A 16,915-nucleotide genomic window follows, 5' to 3' on the forward strand; every position below is an offset into this window, starting at 1 on the left:
GACCATTTTTTTTACTCCTATAGAATAGATCTACTTTATAAAGCTTTTCAGTCTAGGAGAAATCTGAAGACTTGCATTTCAAATGTTAAATGAATAGGCAAATAAAGGTTCTTCCACCTGGAGGTTTCCTAACTATTTAACAGTACTAAGCAGTTTTTCCATCTTTTCTGCTGTAAGAAAAAAGAGATGTAAGACATGGGAAGGTTACAAGTAGAAGATGGTATCTTAATCTTCCATCAAATTTCATGAATAAGGAAAACAATGGTGAGATTAAAAACCTTATCTGGAAGCATCCTAGAATGGCAGACTACCTTTTAGCTCTGAACTAATATATCTTCTCAGATATATTTGGGGAGGGGAGCAGAGGTTAACATTTCATTTTAGGTTACACTATTTAAAAAAAAACAACTTTAATCTATTCCCTTAAAACACTATGGTTATAAATCCTAATGCTTAATTAAGTAAACGTGAGAAATGCATGGCTGTTTCTAAGCCTTTTCCTTAATTTAAATGTCACCTAACAAACCATTCACAAGAAAACACATTCTAAAATCATTTTTATTTGATTTGAATAAATGAGAAATGAACAAAGGAGCAAATACTGAAATGTATGTATATCTAGAACTACAGAAGGTTTGTAGAGAAATTTATCAAGGCAAGTGATTATATAATCCCTATTACTACTTACATGACTGAACAGTCATTTCAAAAGAGGGTCAGTTGAAACTAAAAATTGTCTGCTTACAATACAAAATGAAACACAAAACAGACATTGAGCAAGAAGATACATTTTTACTTTAATATTCCATTTTTTAACCAGGTCTGTGAAATATATCTTAAAGCAAAAAAACACACACATACACAGAATTTAGTTTTATTCCACTGGATTTTAAGGAAACCACAAAGTTTCTTAAACAAAACTTTAAATTTCATTCCCCTGTATATATAACAGGCTAATTCAGGCAATCAGGTCCAATTCACAGTCACAAAAACCAAAAATTATGGCTTATCCTGAGTAAGGTAACACACCCAATCACTCCAGCTATGTTGCACAATACCTATATATGTATGCATTACATCAAATCTTATAATTTGGAAATATGAGGAAACAAGCCTTTAAAATCCACTATATGTATAAAAGGATATATAAAAGGAATAATAAAAAGGAATACAAAAGGATAAAAGGAACAGAGGAGAGAAACTGGTTACACATTTTTCCCATGTAAAACAATGTGCGGTGCAAAGAAACTTTAAACTCCTATTTTTAAAGATAATTTTGCATACTTTACAGAAACATTATCTTGACATTTGCATAAAAAGGTTTTACAAAGGAGGAACTCAGAACCTCAATATGTCCAACTAGACTGGATTTAATTAGGGATGAACATTTTAATTGGCAGATTGAACATCTATGAGTGACTCATCAGTGGGGACATATCTAATTCTCAGGGTTACAAATTAAAACAGTTGGCATCCCAGGGCATCTGACAAGGCCCAAACCACAGTAGGGGCACCACTACCAATCTCTAGAGGCATTAGAATGGGGGTGCCTGTTGGACCCATAAGGACAGGCTAACAAATAGATAGCCATCAATAGTAAGCAGGAAGGCTCACTGACGGCATCTCTTCAAAGATCTCTTGAAATCTTGGAATTAGCACTGATTCCAAGATCAGCACAATTGTTTATTCTTAGCCTATTTTGGTTCTGGTGTGTTACTGTAAACGGTATCTAAAAGAAAATTATAAAAATGAATAATGGCCATTGTTTAAGCTATTCCACACATCTTTCAGTTTTTGAAAAAGACACCTAATATTGAGATTTTGGTAAAGAATTTAAATTTAATAAATTTATGGATTAATCAATTACAAGGTGGTTCATTAATCAACTGAAATTATGTTGATTAGACAACAACCATAGTTTTAATATATTTTAAATTGAGTAAGCAAAAATATATTAGGTATTATATAAAGTTGAAAAGAAACTAACTTCTATAATGCTAGAGATATTCTTTGTCAAAATACATGAAATGGAACTCCTTGACATTTCTATGATCATCAGCTTTCTTTACTCTCTGTCATCTCATCTAATGGTCAGAAACGCCCATTTATGGCTAGTGGAAGAGGAAATCCTCTTTCATGACCTCATCTCATCAAAGTAAGTGGAACCCATTTATCTAGTATGGTATTTTCTTCTGTTATGATAGCTCTATTTTCCAATTTTAGTGAGACAAAAGTGATCTTGCCAGAGACACAGAAACAACAAATAAAATCCAGCCTTCCTTTTGTCTTTTATTTTAAAAACGATATTTTAAATTAGAGGTTTAGTACAAATTCAATGCAGTACTTGATAGCAGCTAATGAATGTGACAACTTTGTAAAGAGTTTGTGTTATAATGTTCTGATTACCACAGTATTACTTTACTATGCAAAATTCCATTATTCAAGAGGATCCTATGTAATTTTGAAATTGTATCATTTGCATCAAGTCAATTAGTAAAATAAAATTCTTAGCAATGACAAATGTAATCTAAAAAGGGGGGCTTATCAAGCTGAACATCAATCCATTATTTAGCACCTACAGCAAACCTTCTCAGCTGACTGATAAGCATACTAATCCATCATCCTTCTTGCTTGCTTCCTTTCTCACTACCATCTCCTCCTCATGAATCCCCCTGGGAAAAATTAACAAATTGCCTTGCTGCAGAGTGCCTGTGATTAAATGTTTCACGTTCCAGGTATTGAGCTGCTGGCTGTTTGGTTAATTTTCTCTATACAAAGAATATTTAGTAGATTGCACGTGGACAAGGACGTTCAAGACTGCCAGCTCAGACCAGAGCTATATTTGCTGGTGTGCCTTTTTGTCATTTTACCTTTGAAGACACATTGGTAGAATGCCTGGAAACAATGTGACTACCCTTTTTATATTACTTCTGACTTAACACTAATTGCTTTGCTGCATTGTGCAGTTGTCACTATAAATTCATCTCCCCCATTTACTACATACTACATGAGAACCTCTCTTTTTCCCTTTCAGCTACATTGCATAGCAAGTCAACCAATGAATATATATTAAAGGCCAAACTGCAAATCTGCCATCCCATATCTCTTTATTCTCTACTATGTTAATGCAGAAAACAAAAACAAAAAAATATAACAACTCTGTGAACTGGTTTACACATTGATAACGACTCACACTTAACAACGCATTTTCTGAAAACACAGTGGGAACAAGCAAGCATGCATATGGATTCTCATGCCCGCTTCTGCTGTAATAAATAACCTGGTAACACTCCATTTCTGGGTTATGTGATATCTGAACCTTGAAATCTGGTATGTTAGAGAGCAATCCACCTAGAATTAAAACCGATGGTATGCCTGCAGTACATTTTCATTCAGAGCACAACTTGTTTTGCATATAGCTGTCCTTTCCATAATTACATATGCCAACCGGTTGTTTCCTTTCTAACACAATGGCAAAGCACTATGTGATTTGCAAACAATTACATCTTTACTTTCATATTTCTTTCTGATTTCCTTTCTTACTTCCCTTAAGGCATTTTCACATATGACATTATTAGTTTTTGCTTTATCATGGGTCTGTAATACAAATTTAAAACTATTAGCATACAATTGTATAATAAGCATACAATTTTAAAATGCCTCTCTTCTACTTCTTAACACTGAAGTCTATGTATAAATAAAGATAAATGCTCAAACATACAGATCATTTTCAGACATAATATTCAAATAAACCTTCATTTTAATATCCTGATTTGCAAATGGTTTCTACAAACTAGTTTCTCATATTCAAATGAGAAAGGATTTACAAGTTCTCAGGTGACCACTCACAGTAAACAAGGAAGCAATCTGGTTCAATTAAGCAGCTCTTTAACTTTCTGTGTATATGCTGATAACCTACAGTCAAATGTAACGAATACATAAATACTTCAAGGTACAACAGTTCCCCACATTCATCCCATATACAGACACAATGCAATCATCAATTTGTCATCAGTGCTGATATATACATAGGATTGTTGCATTTTGAATTCATTTTTACCTGAAATGGGGATTGGCTGTTATAGTTCTTTAACTCCTTGTTGGCTCCCCGTAACAATAAAACTCTTGCACAGCTGTCCTGCAAATATAATAAACAATCTGTTATACTCTTGCATTCCTGTATGCTATCCTGGCAAAACCAGGTGTTCCCCAGATGTTTTGGACTGCAATTCCCAGCATTGTTCATCATTGGCCACACCTGCTGCAGGGTACCAGTTTATACAAAGCCATTCTCTGTAATAATGTTAACACTGGTGATATTCAGTGAGTAGAACTAAGTGAATTATGATGCTAAATGAAACACTTGATGCTGCACTATTTCCAAATGCAACAAAACCCCCATTGTGGTCCAGATGTTAATTATTCCCTTGAGGTTGATTTGACATTAGGCCAAGCAGAGAAGCTTCCACTGATGCCAACAGGAACTTCTTCCACCTGGGGTAAATTATAAGTAGGATCATAACACAAACAAGTTATGTGCCATCAAGTAGTCTCTGACTATGGTGACACTATGAATGACAGCCCCACTCAGTTCCAAGATGTAGTTTCCTTTATGAATTGAATCCATATCAAATTTGGTCTTCACTTTTATCTTCTGCATTCAACTTTCCCTAGCATAAATATCTTCTTCATTGAGTGATGGAAAAGTGTCCAAAGTATGAAACTTTTGCTTCTAGGTTTCTGGCTTGATTTGATCTACACCAGTCCAGGATGTTTGCAAAGCTGTACTCCAACACCATGTTTCAACTGCATCTATTTTCTTCCTCTCAGCTTTCTTCACTGCCCAGCTTTCACACCTATACATTATGACTGAGAACAGTTTGGATAATCTTGGTCTCCAGTAAAATGTCCTTACACTTGATTATCTTGGTGAGTATAGATATAGTGAACTCATTATCAAAAGAATAGTTACATACTATCCATGACTGCAAAAGTGTTAATTGCAACCAATTTAAATGCAAGTGCTTTGGTCTGAAAATCATTTGTTCAAGCTATTTTTCGAATGTCTGTCCATTTCTAAATTTTTTATCCCTTTATATAACCATAATGGTCAATCCATAATTCTACAAAAGTAAATTATGCAAGTCTGGATTTTTAATCTTATAATGAACCTATGTTTAAGAATCACCCTTTGACCGTTACTAATATATTGTGGAATTCAGGGACAGTATCCTATATTGTTGCTGTACTTCTGCTGTTTCTTTCATTACATAAGGGCTATTGGAAACAAGTGCTTCCTAAAGCAATCACTGAAACAAGAACTGCTTATTTCAGTAATGTAATAAGTCAGCAAAGCTCTCTCCTGCAGGCTATACTAATCCAACTGATTCTGAAAATAAGCATTTGGGTTCACTTCTATTTGCTAAAGGTGAGTCCCCCTAGCACTGAGGCAATGCTAGATAGTCCCCTAGTACCAATTAATGTAATAACCTGGCCATCTGATCACAGCAGTCTTGTTAAAATTGGCTGATTATACTAAAACATCTTAAATTAATTCAGTTATCTAGATGCTAATTAAATCACTGGCCTAGCAGCTAAATCTTTTTTTTCTAGCAACTTTTCTAAGATGAAGCGTGAGAGATTAGCAAAATGTTAGATCTTGCCCTTTTCCTGAGAAACTACTGCCAATCATATTAGTATCAGGATCCTACCCCTAGCATCTCTTTAGGACCAGAAAAGCATAGTACCAACAATGTAGAACTAGTCAGAAAGGTTAGAAATGCTTTTTTAATCTCTTTGTATAAATATATTTTCCATAATCAAGTGCCACATCCTGGAAAAAGGAGGAATTCTCACCATTACATGTGAAATGTCATGTGACTGACACACTGAGGGGAAACTAGAAGAAAACTAACAAGAAGTATCAGGCTTATTCCATCAAATAAGAGTTAAATATTGTATGAAATGATTATCTAGGAAGCAGCAATAGCTTACGTTCAAGCAGGTGCTGTAGTTTTTCAAATGGCAATCAGTGTTTATATTTGCCAAGCTATTATTTGCCTCTACTACTCCAGTAATGAAAGATGTCCTACCAAAATGGGTAATTTATACCCACTGCGCATTTTTAGTTTTCTCAACAAAACAACCTTTTTACTAGTTTTCAAAACTTCCCATGTTCAGTGCTCCCTTTCACACCACTATAGAATTCCTGCACGTTGCAGAGGATTCTGTGTATATTCTAGAGTATATATGTACATCATGAGATTTTAGGGTAATCCACTTCAGCCAAACCATTTCGTGTACACATGACCTATTGTAAAGCAAAGCAAACACTGACTTATGGATGCACATTACAGAGGAGGATTTCTATTGCTTGATAAGTTCCACTTCAAAACAGTTTGTCTGCCATTACTGAAGAACCAGCTGATAAATATTCAAAAAATACCAGAGGGCCCTAGAACTTATTATGCAACTTGCTACCCTGTAATGTAGATCTATTAATATCAAGGAGAAATGGTTTTCCTGTTAAGTGAGACATCATTAAAAATGTATTTAGGGAACTTTCTGGATTATCCATATAAACAGCTGCTTGGTCCAAAAAAGATTTCAACATATTTATTTATTTATTTATTAAAACATTTTTATGCCGCCCCATTCGCCGAAGCCTCGGGGCGGCTTACAACATAGATAAAACAATAAGTTAAAATATCCATATAAAATAATCTTAATTAAAACACACATTATAAAATAAGCCGCCCTGGCCAGATAAAATTCAATTGTATTTAGCATTTAAAATGTTGCTTAAATAAAAAGGTCTTAGCCTGGCGCCGAAAAACAAATAACGACGGCGCCAGGCGGACCTCTCTGGGGAGCGCATTCCATAACTTAGGCGCCACCGCTGAGAAAGCCCTTCTCCGAGTAGCCACCCTCCTAATTTCTCTCACGGAGGGCTCCCGGAGAAGGGCCTCTCCCGCCAATCTCAGGGGGCGACTGGGCAAATATGGATGTAAGCGCTCCTTCAGGTAACCAGGACCCAAGCTGTTTAGGGCTTTATAGGTCATTACCAACACCTTGAATTGGGCCCGGACTTCAATGGGGAGCCAGTGAAGCTGACGGAGAACTGGAGTCATGTGAACATAACGTCCAGTCCCCGTCAGCAGCCTGGCAGCTCTATTCTGAACCAATTGAAGTATCCGGACCGTCTTCAAGGGTAGCCCCACGTAGAGCGCGTTACAGAAGTCAAGACGGGAAGTCACCAGCGCATGAGTCACTGTTGCAAGGCAGTCGTACTCCAGGTAGGGGCGCAGCTGATGAATCAGCCGAAGCTGGAGGAAAGCGCTCCTCGCCGCTGTTGTCACCTGAGCTTCAAGTGAAAGCTCCGGGTCGAGGAGCACTCCCTAGCTGCGGACCTTGTCCCTAGGAGGGAGTGCAACCCCGTTCAGGACAAGGTTCAGGTCACCTTCTCCGAAGCCTGAACCGTCAACCAACAGGACCTCCGTCTTGTCTGGATTGAGCTTCAGTTTATTGGCCCTCATCCAGCCCATTACCTCGGCCAGGCACCGGTTCAGCACAGCCACTGCCTCACCTGGATTGGTGGAAAACGAGAGGTAGAGCTGGGTATCATCAGCATACTGATGGGTCCGCAGCCCACACCTCCTGATGACCTCTCCCAGCGGTTTCATGTAGATATTGAACAGTAAAGGGGACAAAATGGAACCCTGCGGTACCCCATGGCAAAGCTGCCATGGCGCAGAGCCATAGTCCCCCAACACCACCTTCTGGAATCGGTCGTTGAGATAGGAGCGGAACCACCGCAAAGCGGTGCCTCCGACCCCCAATCCCGCCAGCCTATCCAGAAGGATACCATGGTCGATGGTATCGAAAGCCGCTGAGAGGTCCAGGAGAACCAACAGGGACGCACTCCCCCTGTCCTTCTCCCTGCACAGGTCATCGTACAGGGCGACCAAGGCAGATTCAGTACCGTACCCGGGTCTGAAGCCGGACTGAAATGGGTCCAGATAATCAGTTTCATCCAAGAGTGCTTGGAGTTGTCCCGCCACCACTCGCTCTAACACCTTGCCCAGAAACGGGATGTTGGCCACTGGTCTATAGTTAGCGGCCATCCCTGGATCCAGTGATGCCTTCTTCAGGACCGGTCGGACTACCGCCTCCTTTAAAGGGGCAGGCACCCGACCCTCCCTCAGAGAAGCGTTAACCACTTCCAAGATCCAGGTTCCAATCCCGTGCTTGGAATCCTTTATTAACCAAGACGGGCAAGGGTCCAAAAGGCAAGTGGTAGGACGTACTCGTCCAAGCACCTTGTCCACATCAGCGGGCCGCAATAACTGAAATTCATCCAATAATTCTGGACCAGATGGCAGCGTTGGTGTCTCCCTTAAAACCTCTGAATCAATAGTGGAATCTAGCTCGTGACGAATCTGAGTGATTTTCTCCCTAAAATGCTCGGCAAAGTCGTCACAGCAGGCCTTTGAGGGTGGAATCAGCTCTTCCTTCGGCCCTGGGTGAACCAGGCCTTGCACCACTCGAAAGAGCTCCGCCGGACGGCATTGTGAGGAGGCAATGGAAGCGGAGAAGTGTCTCTTTTTCGCCGCCCTCACCGCCACAGCATAGGCCCGATAGTGGGCTCTTAAGTGTGTTCGGTCAGATTCATCCCGTGATTTCCTCCGCCTACGCTCTAGCCGTCTCCCAACCTGCTTCATTGCCCTCAATTCTGGAGTGTACCAAGGGGAAGAGAGGGCTCTGCCCGGTGGGAGAGGACGCTTAGGAGCGATCGTGTCTACAGCCCTGGTCATCTCCCCATTCCACAGTTCCACCAGAGCCTCGACAGGAGCACCCGTCTTGTCAGCCGGAAACTCCCCCAGAGCCTTCAGGAATCCTTCCGGATCCATCCGGCTCCGGGGGCGGACCCACACAATCGGGTCTGCATAGACTGGTTCTCAAAAGGAGCAACATTTATTCTTTCAAAAATAACAAAACAACAAAAAATCCTAACACTATATTATTGTAAGGAACTCAGGAACACTCAAAGATTCTCTTCATTTCTGTATGTATTGATAAGTATTTTGTTAATGTCTCTACTTTAAAGAGAAAAGAATGAGGGTCCAGTGAGTCTCATCAGGTATTACATACCAAAGAAAAGTCTCAGCCCTACAAGACATTAAACTTTCTTGATTGAGAAATGTTGTTCAGGCATTTTCCTGAACATAAATGTACTAAAACTTTGCAGGGTGCCAGGACACCCAACTGCTCTGAGCAGGATAGTTGAGGCAAGATAGTCAAAACAAATATTACTTTACATCCATATCTAGCAGATAAGTCATTCATTCATTTTTAGTTTAGAGTAGGCATAAGGGGCCAATGCTAACATAAGATAGCATTTTTCAGAATGTGCCTAACCTAGAGTAAAAATGAAAAACTCTGCTTTTGACCATTAGAAATCAATTTCAGTCCTTTGCGCTAAATGTATAGAAGCCCACAGGTATAAATGGGAGCACAGCTTGCATAAATGTCTCAGCACCTCACACTCTTTAATCAAGAGTGTGAGGTGCTGTTGGTTGAACTAATATCTGAACACTGCTGAAGAAAAATATACCATCTGATCCAGGATGCCTATTTATTTTAAGGTGGTATCTCCATAACAACCTGATCCATTGCTGGCGATTTTTTTCTTTTCTTTTCAGCGTCAATAGAATAGAAATGGCACAGACTTTATTTTCTCCCATAAATGAGAGAGATACTATACAAGATATTTGCTAGGCTGAGATTTTTCCCTGAAAAGGGCTTCAGACATTCAAATACATAATAGAGAAGGTTTTAAAAAAATTATTATGGCTTCTGGTTTGAACTTCAGATTTTTTACATTTCATTAGTATTCTGTTGAAAGCAGAAGTGGGATTACCAAAATATAAGAGAACCATCTGACCTAGCCAAAATTCTCCAAACTTCACAGCAAAGCACAGTTCAGCTTGTTCCCCTTTTTGTCGACAACATGCTTTTTGGTTAATTCTAATAGGAAAAGTGCACATTTCAGTGTCCCTTTTTCAGAAGCGTGTATAAGTGCATTATATTTTTTGTTATTTTATTCTATTTATATTCATGCAATATCTCAACCAATGGTATGTACTACATCTGCTATTTTTCAATTAGATTTTTTAATCATCTTGGTTTTAACACATAGACCCTGGCATTTTTTAAGCATACTGGTGCAGTTTATCCCAAATACCCATCATTTCTAAAATAACAGATATTTTAGAAATATCAAGAAAATGAAAAATATCTGGTTTGACAGGATACTTAGGCCTGAAGTAGCAATTAATTAAGAAGCAGATGCTTTAACGGATGTTGCACTAGTTATAACAGGCCTCATTACTTGTGTATTTCTAATGTAGTACAGCACTGAAATGTTGTAAGACAAATCCTAAAATAACCTTTAAAAATCCTTGTTTGTCATAGGTTTATGAATATCAAAGCTATTGGTATTAACAGACCCGCTAAAGAGAATGTATGTGTACTGATATTTATTTTAAAAAATCTCTCTCCAGGTATACAAAATATGCTTATTACAAGCAAATTGCTAACTTGGTTTCTACTGGTTTCCTTCTAAGCTTGCAAGTCAGTCACTAAAGAGAACCATTAATTTTGGTTCCTCCTATACAATCACCACAACATACTATGTATATTCTTCATTCTAAATAATCCTTATGAAGTCATGGGAAGACATGATTTCCTGTGACTTAGATTTAGAATTCTTTCTCTGAAATGGTAGATACTACTAAGATGTTGGAAGGCAGGCTCTGAATTCCAATATATCCCCAACCCCTTGCAGCTGCCATAGAAAGAATCACTCCTAATTTCTAAAGCCATGAAATCAGCCAGGGAGGAGGTGGCTTGGTGGCAAAGAGGAGAAGCCAGGATATACTGTTTCCTGTGGTCTCATCAGCCTCCATTCCACCTGTACCAGCATGCTTCTTCTAGACGTGCTCGAAGGCCCATCTTGTTATGCCTTCTATTGGAAGACTTCTTTAAGAAGTTAGAGTTAGAGGTCCAAACAGAGCACATTCCACAGGATTGGCCCTGTACAAGGGCTGAGTTTGAAGCCTCTTGAGAAAAGAGGCAGGCTGCCCAAGAGGCAGCTAAGTAGGCCCAAGTCTCAGGAGGTATCAGCAGGAGAAGAGGTAGAATCGTGATGAATTGCCAAGTTGCAGCAGAGTTCTACTTGGGAGGAAAGGAACTCTTCTCATGAAGAACACTCTATATGATCTGAGTGAATGCAGCTGGGACTTGCATGGGGCATCTGTCACTGCAGGATACCATCAGAAACTTAGAGAAGCTGCTGGAAAATGTATGCTGGAAGCTATTTTTCTGTTTATTTCTGTAAATGTGACTAGGGTTGTTTGTGGATTCTAACCTTTGTTGTTCCTGAATCATGATACCTCTGCCTAGATTTAATACCCAGCAAGTAAATAAGAGAGGTCCAGTGTATTAACAAAACAGCAGGAGTACGAAAGAGCCAAAACTCCATTTTGTTATTCCTCTGTCTTGCTAGCAGCTCTCACTGGACACTGGCTACATGAAATCCTCTGAATTTGGAGGCTTCAGAGAAGTGTGCAAACCAAAGGACAATGTCCTTGGTTTTTCAGCATTTCCTTTCATCCCTTGCTTCCCTTATTCTGTTTCTGCCTGCTCCTACAATTGTCCTGCCCGATTTGCCTTGGCAAGCACACTGTGTCAGCCCTTTACCCACAGAACGCTACTCTGATTTTCACCTAGCCATAGACTTGATAACTGTTTAATCCAGCAATCTCTGCTGCTTGAGCTTGCCTTGACATAGATCCAGGATGATCCAAGCACTGTATCAAGAGGCCCTTCTTTCAAAGAGGTATGTTCTGGACCTGAGATGTACACAGCTGGCTCCTCTAACCCTCAAAGGGTGTCCAACAGTTGAACCAACTTGAACCAACTCTTGCATCCAAACACCTCATACACTGACGTTTTGTGCACTGCTTTAAATGTTCAAAATCTGTAAAATTTCCATACATACAGATTTTCATATGTCTAACTTGGAAAAACATTAGTTCTTATTTTTATATAAGGATCATTGTAAACACTGGTGTTGAAGACAATAGGACTTACTTCTGAATAGAAATGTATGCACTTACTCTGTATACAATGTATACAAAGATTATGTCTATGGAAGCAACAGTTTTTATGCAGCCAGCTATTTCAAGGAAGCCCTTAGAAAGGGAAAAACACCTACTCATCAAGGTTCATTTGATTTTAGAATTCTACAGGTCAAACTACATTTATGTGTACATTTATGTGAGTTTAAATTAGCAGCCGCCCCAATCTAATCAGAACTGCAGCATGGTCAGATTGCATGGTTAACTCTTTACCAGCTCCACAGTAACAGCAAATTTCCACACACCTTCCCTTGGAAGCAGGTTTTTTGGACCCCAGGGACAAGTTATTGACACTAGGGAAGGAAGAGAACCAAAAAAAAAAAAAAAAGCCTTCTTTAAATTTGTGGAATTCCTTCATTTCTTCTTCACTTCTAGACATCTATTAAAACATAGTGTAGTGGCAGCATACAAAAATCCTGTAGCACTTCTGAAATGTTAGTTTCAAGAATTTAAGTTACATTGTGTTTATACCCTGATTTTTTTACTCTTGGAAGGAACCCAAAGTGGCTCCCTTATTCCTCCTCTGCTCCCTTTTATCCTTACAACATCCCTGTGAGGTTGTGAGGAGTGATTGAAGAGTGATCCCCCTAAGTGGGGATGAGAACCCACATCTCCTAAGTCCCCCACCCAGCACTCTAACCACTATACCACGCTGGGTCTTGTGGCATAAAAAGCACATATTTATGTTTAGGCACCACAGAATAATATCACATTAAATATGAAATAGTAACTAACCTGGTTATAAAGCGCACAGATATGCAAAGCTGTGTTTCCAGAGGCATTTTGTGCTCCCATATCTGCTCCATAAAACAGGAAATGTTCTAAATGCTGGACATGTCCATATCGACAAGCCTAGAAAGATGTAAAACTTGTATTTAAATTACAAAATCAGCACACTGCAACATAATTTATATCAATTATATCTTACACAATACTCAGAAACATTGAGTACATAGGCTCTTTGCACAGTACAATGCAAATTATTACCAAGTTTGTAATAAATAAGACTCCATTTTGAAATGATTACCTATGTTGTTCTTGTTTTTAACTATGGCACATTGCACTCCCATGGCTTGAAGCCAAAATAATTACAGCACTAATAGCGATTCAACAATTCCTTAAATATAATCATTTATAAGCCAAAACCAAACAAAATCAAATACATTGACCTTGTTTCTCTTATTGGCAAAACATATGGAAGGCATTCATAAATGAACTATCACTGTAATCAAGATAAGAAAACATTGATGGGCTCCTTCAGTAGCGTTCAACTGAAAGAAAGATTAAGTATCTGAACGCTAATATGCATGAATGCTAATTATTAAAGGAAGTTATATCCATAAGTCATTCCTGCAGTTTTGCTGCTCTTTCCACAGTCCTGGTATGGAACTACCACATGGTCCCCTGTAAAGTGTGGAAATTGGAGTTGCTCCAACCTTTATGAACTGTGCAGGATCATGCAGAGGGGAACACCAAGACCACTAGATGGCACTAATTATCATATTTCTGAATCAAGTTTTTAAAGGGGGTTGTTGAAAAAGAGCAAAAATGATTGAAGTTTATCATTATGGCTTCCCTTAGAAACAGCATTGTCTACATGCAACCAAAATGCAAACTATAAATATATGCATGTGGAGAAATCATCTATGTAACAAATTCATAAGCATTTTTTAAAATAAAGTGTGTGATTTTTTAGGGATGAATGGATTTTGTTTAATGCATTCTACATGCGTTTCACAGATTTTCAAGCCTGTTTCATTCCATCATCTGCTCATTTAAGGAATCTCACTTTTTCCCTTTGAAAAGGGTACACTACACTTTGAATAATTTTCACTGGGATGCAGTATTTTTGCATATTCTTCTTAGTGCTACACAGTATAGGCTGAAGAAAGACCAGAGTTCTAGAAAACACTGTGTTTGTTTTTTAAGCCAAATATTAGTATATTTTCCAATAACATTATGCAACTGAATTTGCATGAAGTTGCAGAAAATAAAGAACAGTCTGAAAATGCACGGAATCTTGAAAGATTCCTGTGTACTGTGGAATCTGCAGCACAAATTCATGGTAATTCAATGTCATTCCAATTAGCTTTCTCTGATATCCCTAGTTTTCATATAGTATATATGCAATCTGTGAAAAAATTACACAAAAATAAGAATATGCCTCAACTGAAAATTAATAATTGCCATTTTTGTTTTCGACCTGCCTTTGTGCAATTTTGCAATCAAGAAAGTCTTTATGGAATAGTGTCTGAGTAAGGCCTTCTATACTGTCAAACCAAGAAAACTCATGTAGCTTACTGCTTTGTATGATTTTGTTTGTTTTGTTTTTGTTGTGAGCCGCCCCGAGGCTTTGTTGCGATGGGGGCGGCATAGAAATGTTTTAAATAAATAAATAAGCAAGCAAGCAGGTAAGTTTGAATGCAGTATCATTCATTCCCCCACCTCTCCAGGATCCTGCGAGTTCATGACTATACTGTTGGTAGATGGACAATAGTCTTCAGGCTACATGCATACATATTTAGCATTTTTCCTTCCAATTGCTCCAGCTGGCAGTGTACTGTACCACAAAGTATTTAATACTGACTGAAAACCAATAAGGTAGAACACACTGCCCAACACAGACTGCATCAGCCTGTACATTAAATCTGGTTGGGTTCTCCAAACTCCCACTTTTTACTAAAGTTACACTCCGCGACATTGTACAGCTTTCTGCCTGGCTGAAGATTTTACGTACGACTGCCACAGAAAAATCAGGTCTTGGGAACATAGTACTAGAGTGATTATGTTGGATACTCTCCCTCTTACTTAGCATGTACTAATCTACTGTTCTGTTGTAGGTTTTAACACTGCACCATTTTGCTCCGTTTGTGGAACAGGTGAACCATTATTTGCATCACACATATACAAAAAGATCAATTCATTTCAAATAAATAAATAAATAATACTGCTTTTCAAAATACAAATTATCCTGAATTTCTCCAGTACACTGAGCCCTAAGGTAACAAAAAAAACCCACTCCTAATAAAATAAGCAGGAATTAAGATCATCTCAAAACACCCATATATGGCCCACTGCGTCCTATTCATCATTATGCGATATAAGACTGGAAATCTTCCCATGGAGAACTGTGAGAATGTATCTCAACAAGCAATGGTTTGGGTAAAAGCAGGTTGTGACTGATGGCTTCTTCACTGTGCCAAGATATTTCACACTTTCCACAGCTGATGAGAAAATGAGATTGCTTTACACAGTTCTGAATGATGACTTTGTTCTTACTGAATCTGTGCTGCCCAAGAAGCCTGTATTTTGGATGTAAACCAACCTGTTTCGTCTCTGATTACAGTCACAAAAGACGGTTTTCCAATTATTGTGACAGTTTCCAGCAAAGCGACTTTTGAATATAAAAATATGAATCAAGTATTAGGTTCAACTACTATAACACTACACAATGAAGCAAACACACACACACACACACACACACACACACACACACACACACACACACAGTTCCAATTCAAAAGGGCTGCAATCTATCCTAATACGAAGCCTGTCTCACCCTCTGTGGAAGGGTCACAATTCTGGTGCTGTATCAGACAAAAGAACAGCAGCCATGATTTGAATGGGCTAAAATTGTAGCAAGAGAGTTTATAGATACTGAGGTTTCAGTAGATTCAATGAGATGCTGTCATTCCAATGGCACTAGCAGCTCTACCAGCAAGAATGGGAGGGGGAAATCCCCCCCCCCCTCCACAAGCACTGAGTGCTTTAATGGGAAGGAAAGAAAATTTCGTTGTGCTAGTGGGTATCTGCTAACATAATGTTGGATTTGTCCCAGACTATAAGTAAAAGTATTTAAGAACTTGGAAGAGATATACCAGATGGGTCTAAAACAAATATATTTTCACAAGCTGGAAAGTAATACCGAAACTTCATATACTGAAGCTCAAGACTCATCCTGGCTGAAAAGCATGATCAGCAGGCCTACCAGAACCTTCCATACTGCATTCTTTTCCAAAATAGACCAGCATAGGTAAAAATAGTCCAGAGGTCTTATCATGTCATCAATTTTCCATTCCTGCCCACCCCCACTAAAAATCCTAATACATACTTTCACAAAACCACATTATATACAGAGAAGAGTGCTGTTTTACGCCAGGAATCATGTCTTCCCCATAAGGTTTGAAGGGCCAAATTACATAGTACCTTAAACATGGAATGTCTATGACAAAATTACAGGTAAAACATAGTTGCCCAAGAGACCATCTATTTCCTATGGACTTGCCCAGCCATCAAAATTAGCCACAAATCCCCACTGTATATACCACTGCCATCTGCCTACATTCAAGTTAAGTAGTGATGAAGAGGGAGTGACCCCTTTCCACTGTGGCACCTCATCCTTCCAACTCCCTTTATACATTTGCCCTGGTACTGTCCCTATTCTCTCTTCAGTGCTGGGTGAAACTCTTTTATTTGCCCAGGTTACAGCAAACTGCTCTAACAGTTACAATGAAGTTATTTCAAGTCCAAATTTTAACTGCTTGGGATGATTTGTTTGTTCTTTATGACAAAGTTTTATTTAGACGCTTCTCTGGTAGTCACAGCTCGTAGCTAATAAATTACTGGAAAAAGGCAAGAAAAGCGTACTTTGGCCCCAAGATTACCTGTTCAACTTTAGTCCAACAAAGAAAATGACCGACATGGTTTCTCCCACC

The 16,915-nt window shown here is 38.7% G+C and overlaps 1 protein-coding gene across 1 annotated transcript in view; it reads right to left on the reverse strand.

Annotated features, from left to right (window-relative positions):
- The window catches only part of LOC123026260 (SH3 and multiple ankyrin repeat domains protein 3-like), a 111,363-nt gene that overhangs the window by 71,485 nt on the left and 22,963 nt on the right, over window positions 1–16,915 (reverse strand). The window contains exons 8-9 of the mRNA XM_044435670.1: window positions 12,936–13,052; window positions 4,061–4,138 (exon numbers count right to left, since the gene is read on the reverse strand). Of these exons, the coding sequence (XP_044291605.1) occupies window positions 4,061–4,138; window positions 12,936–13,052 (195 nt within the window). The remainder of the gene's footprint in view (window positions 1–4,060; window positions 4,139–12,935; window positions 13,053–16,915) is intronic.

The sequence above is a fragment of the Varanus komodoensis genome, unplaced genomic scaffold, assembly GCF_004798865.1.
Source record: "Varanus komodoensis strain SLA01 unplaced genomic scaffold, ASM479886v1 scaffold3, whole genome shotgun sequence".
NCBI classification, from domain to species: Eukaryota; Metazoa; Chordata; class Lepidosauria; order Squamata; family Varanidae; genus Varanus; species Varanus komodoensis.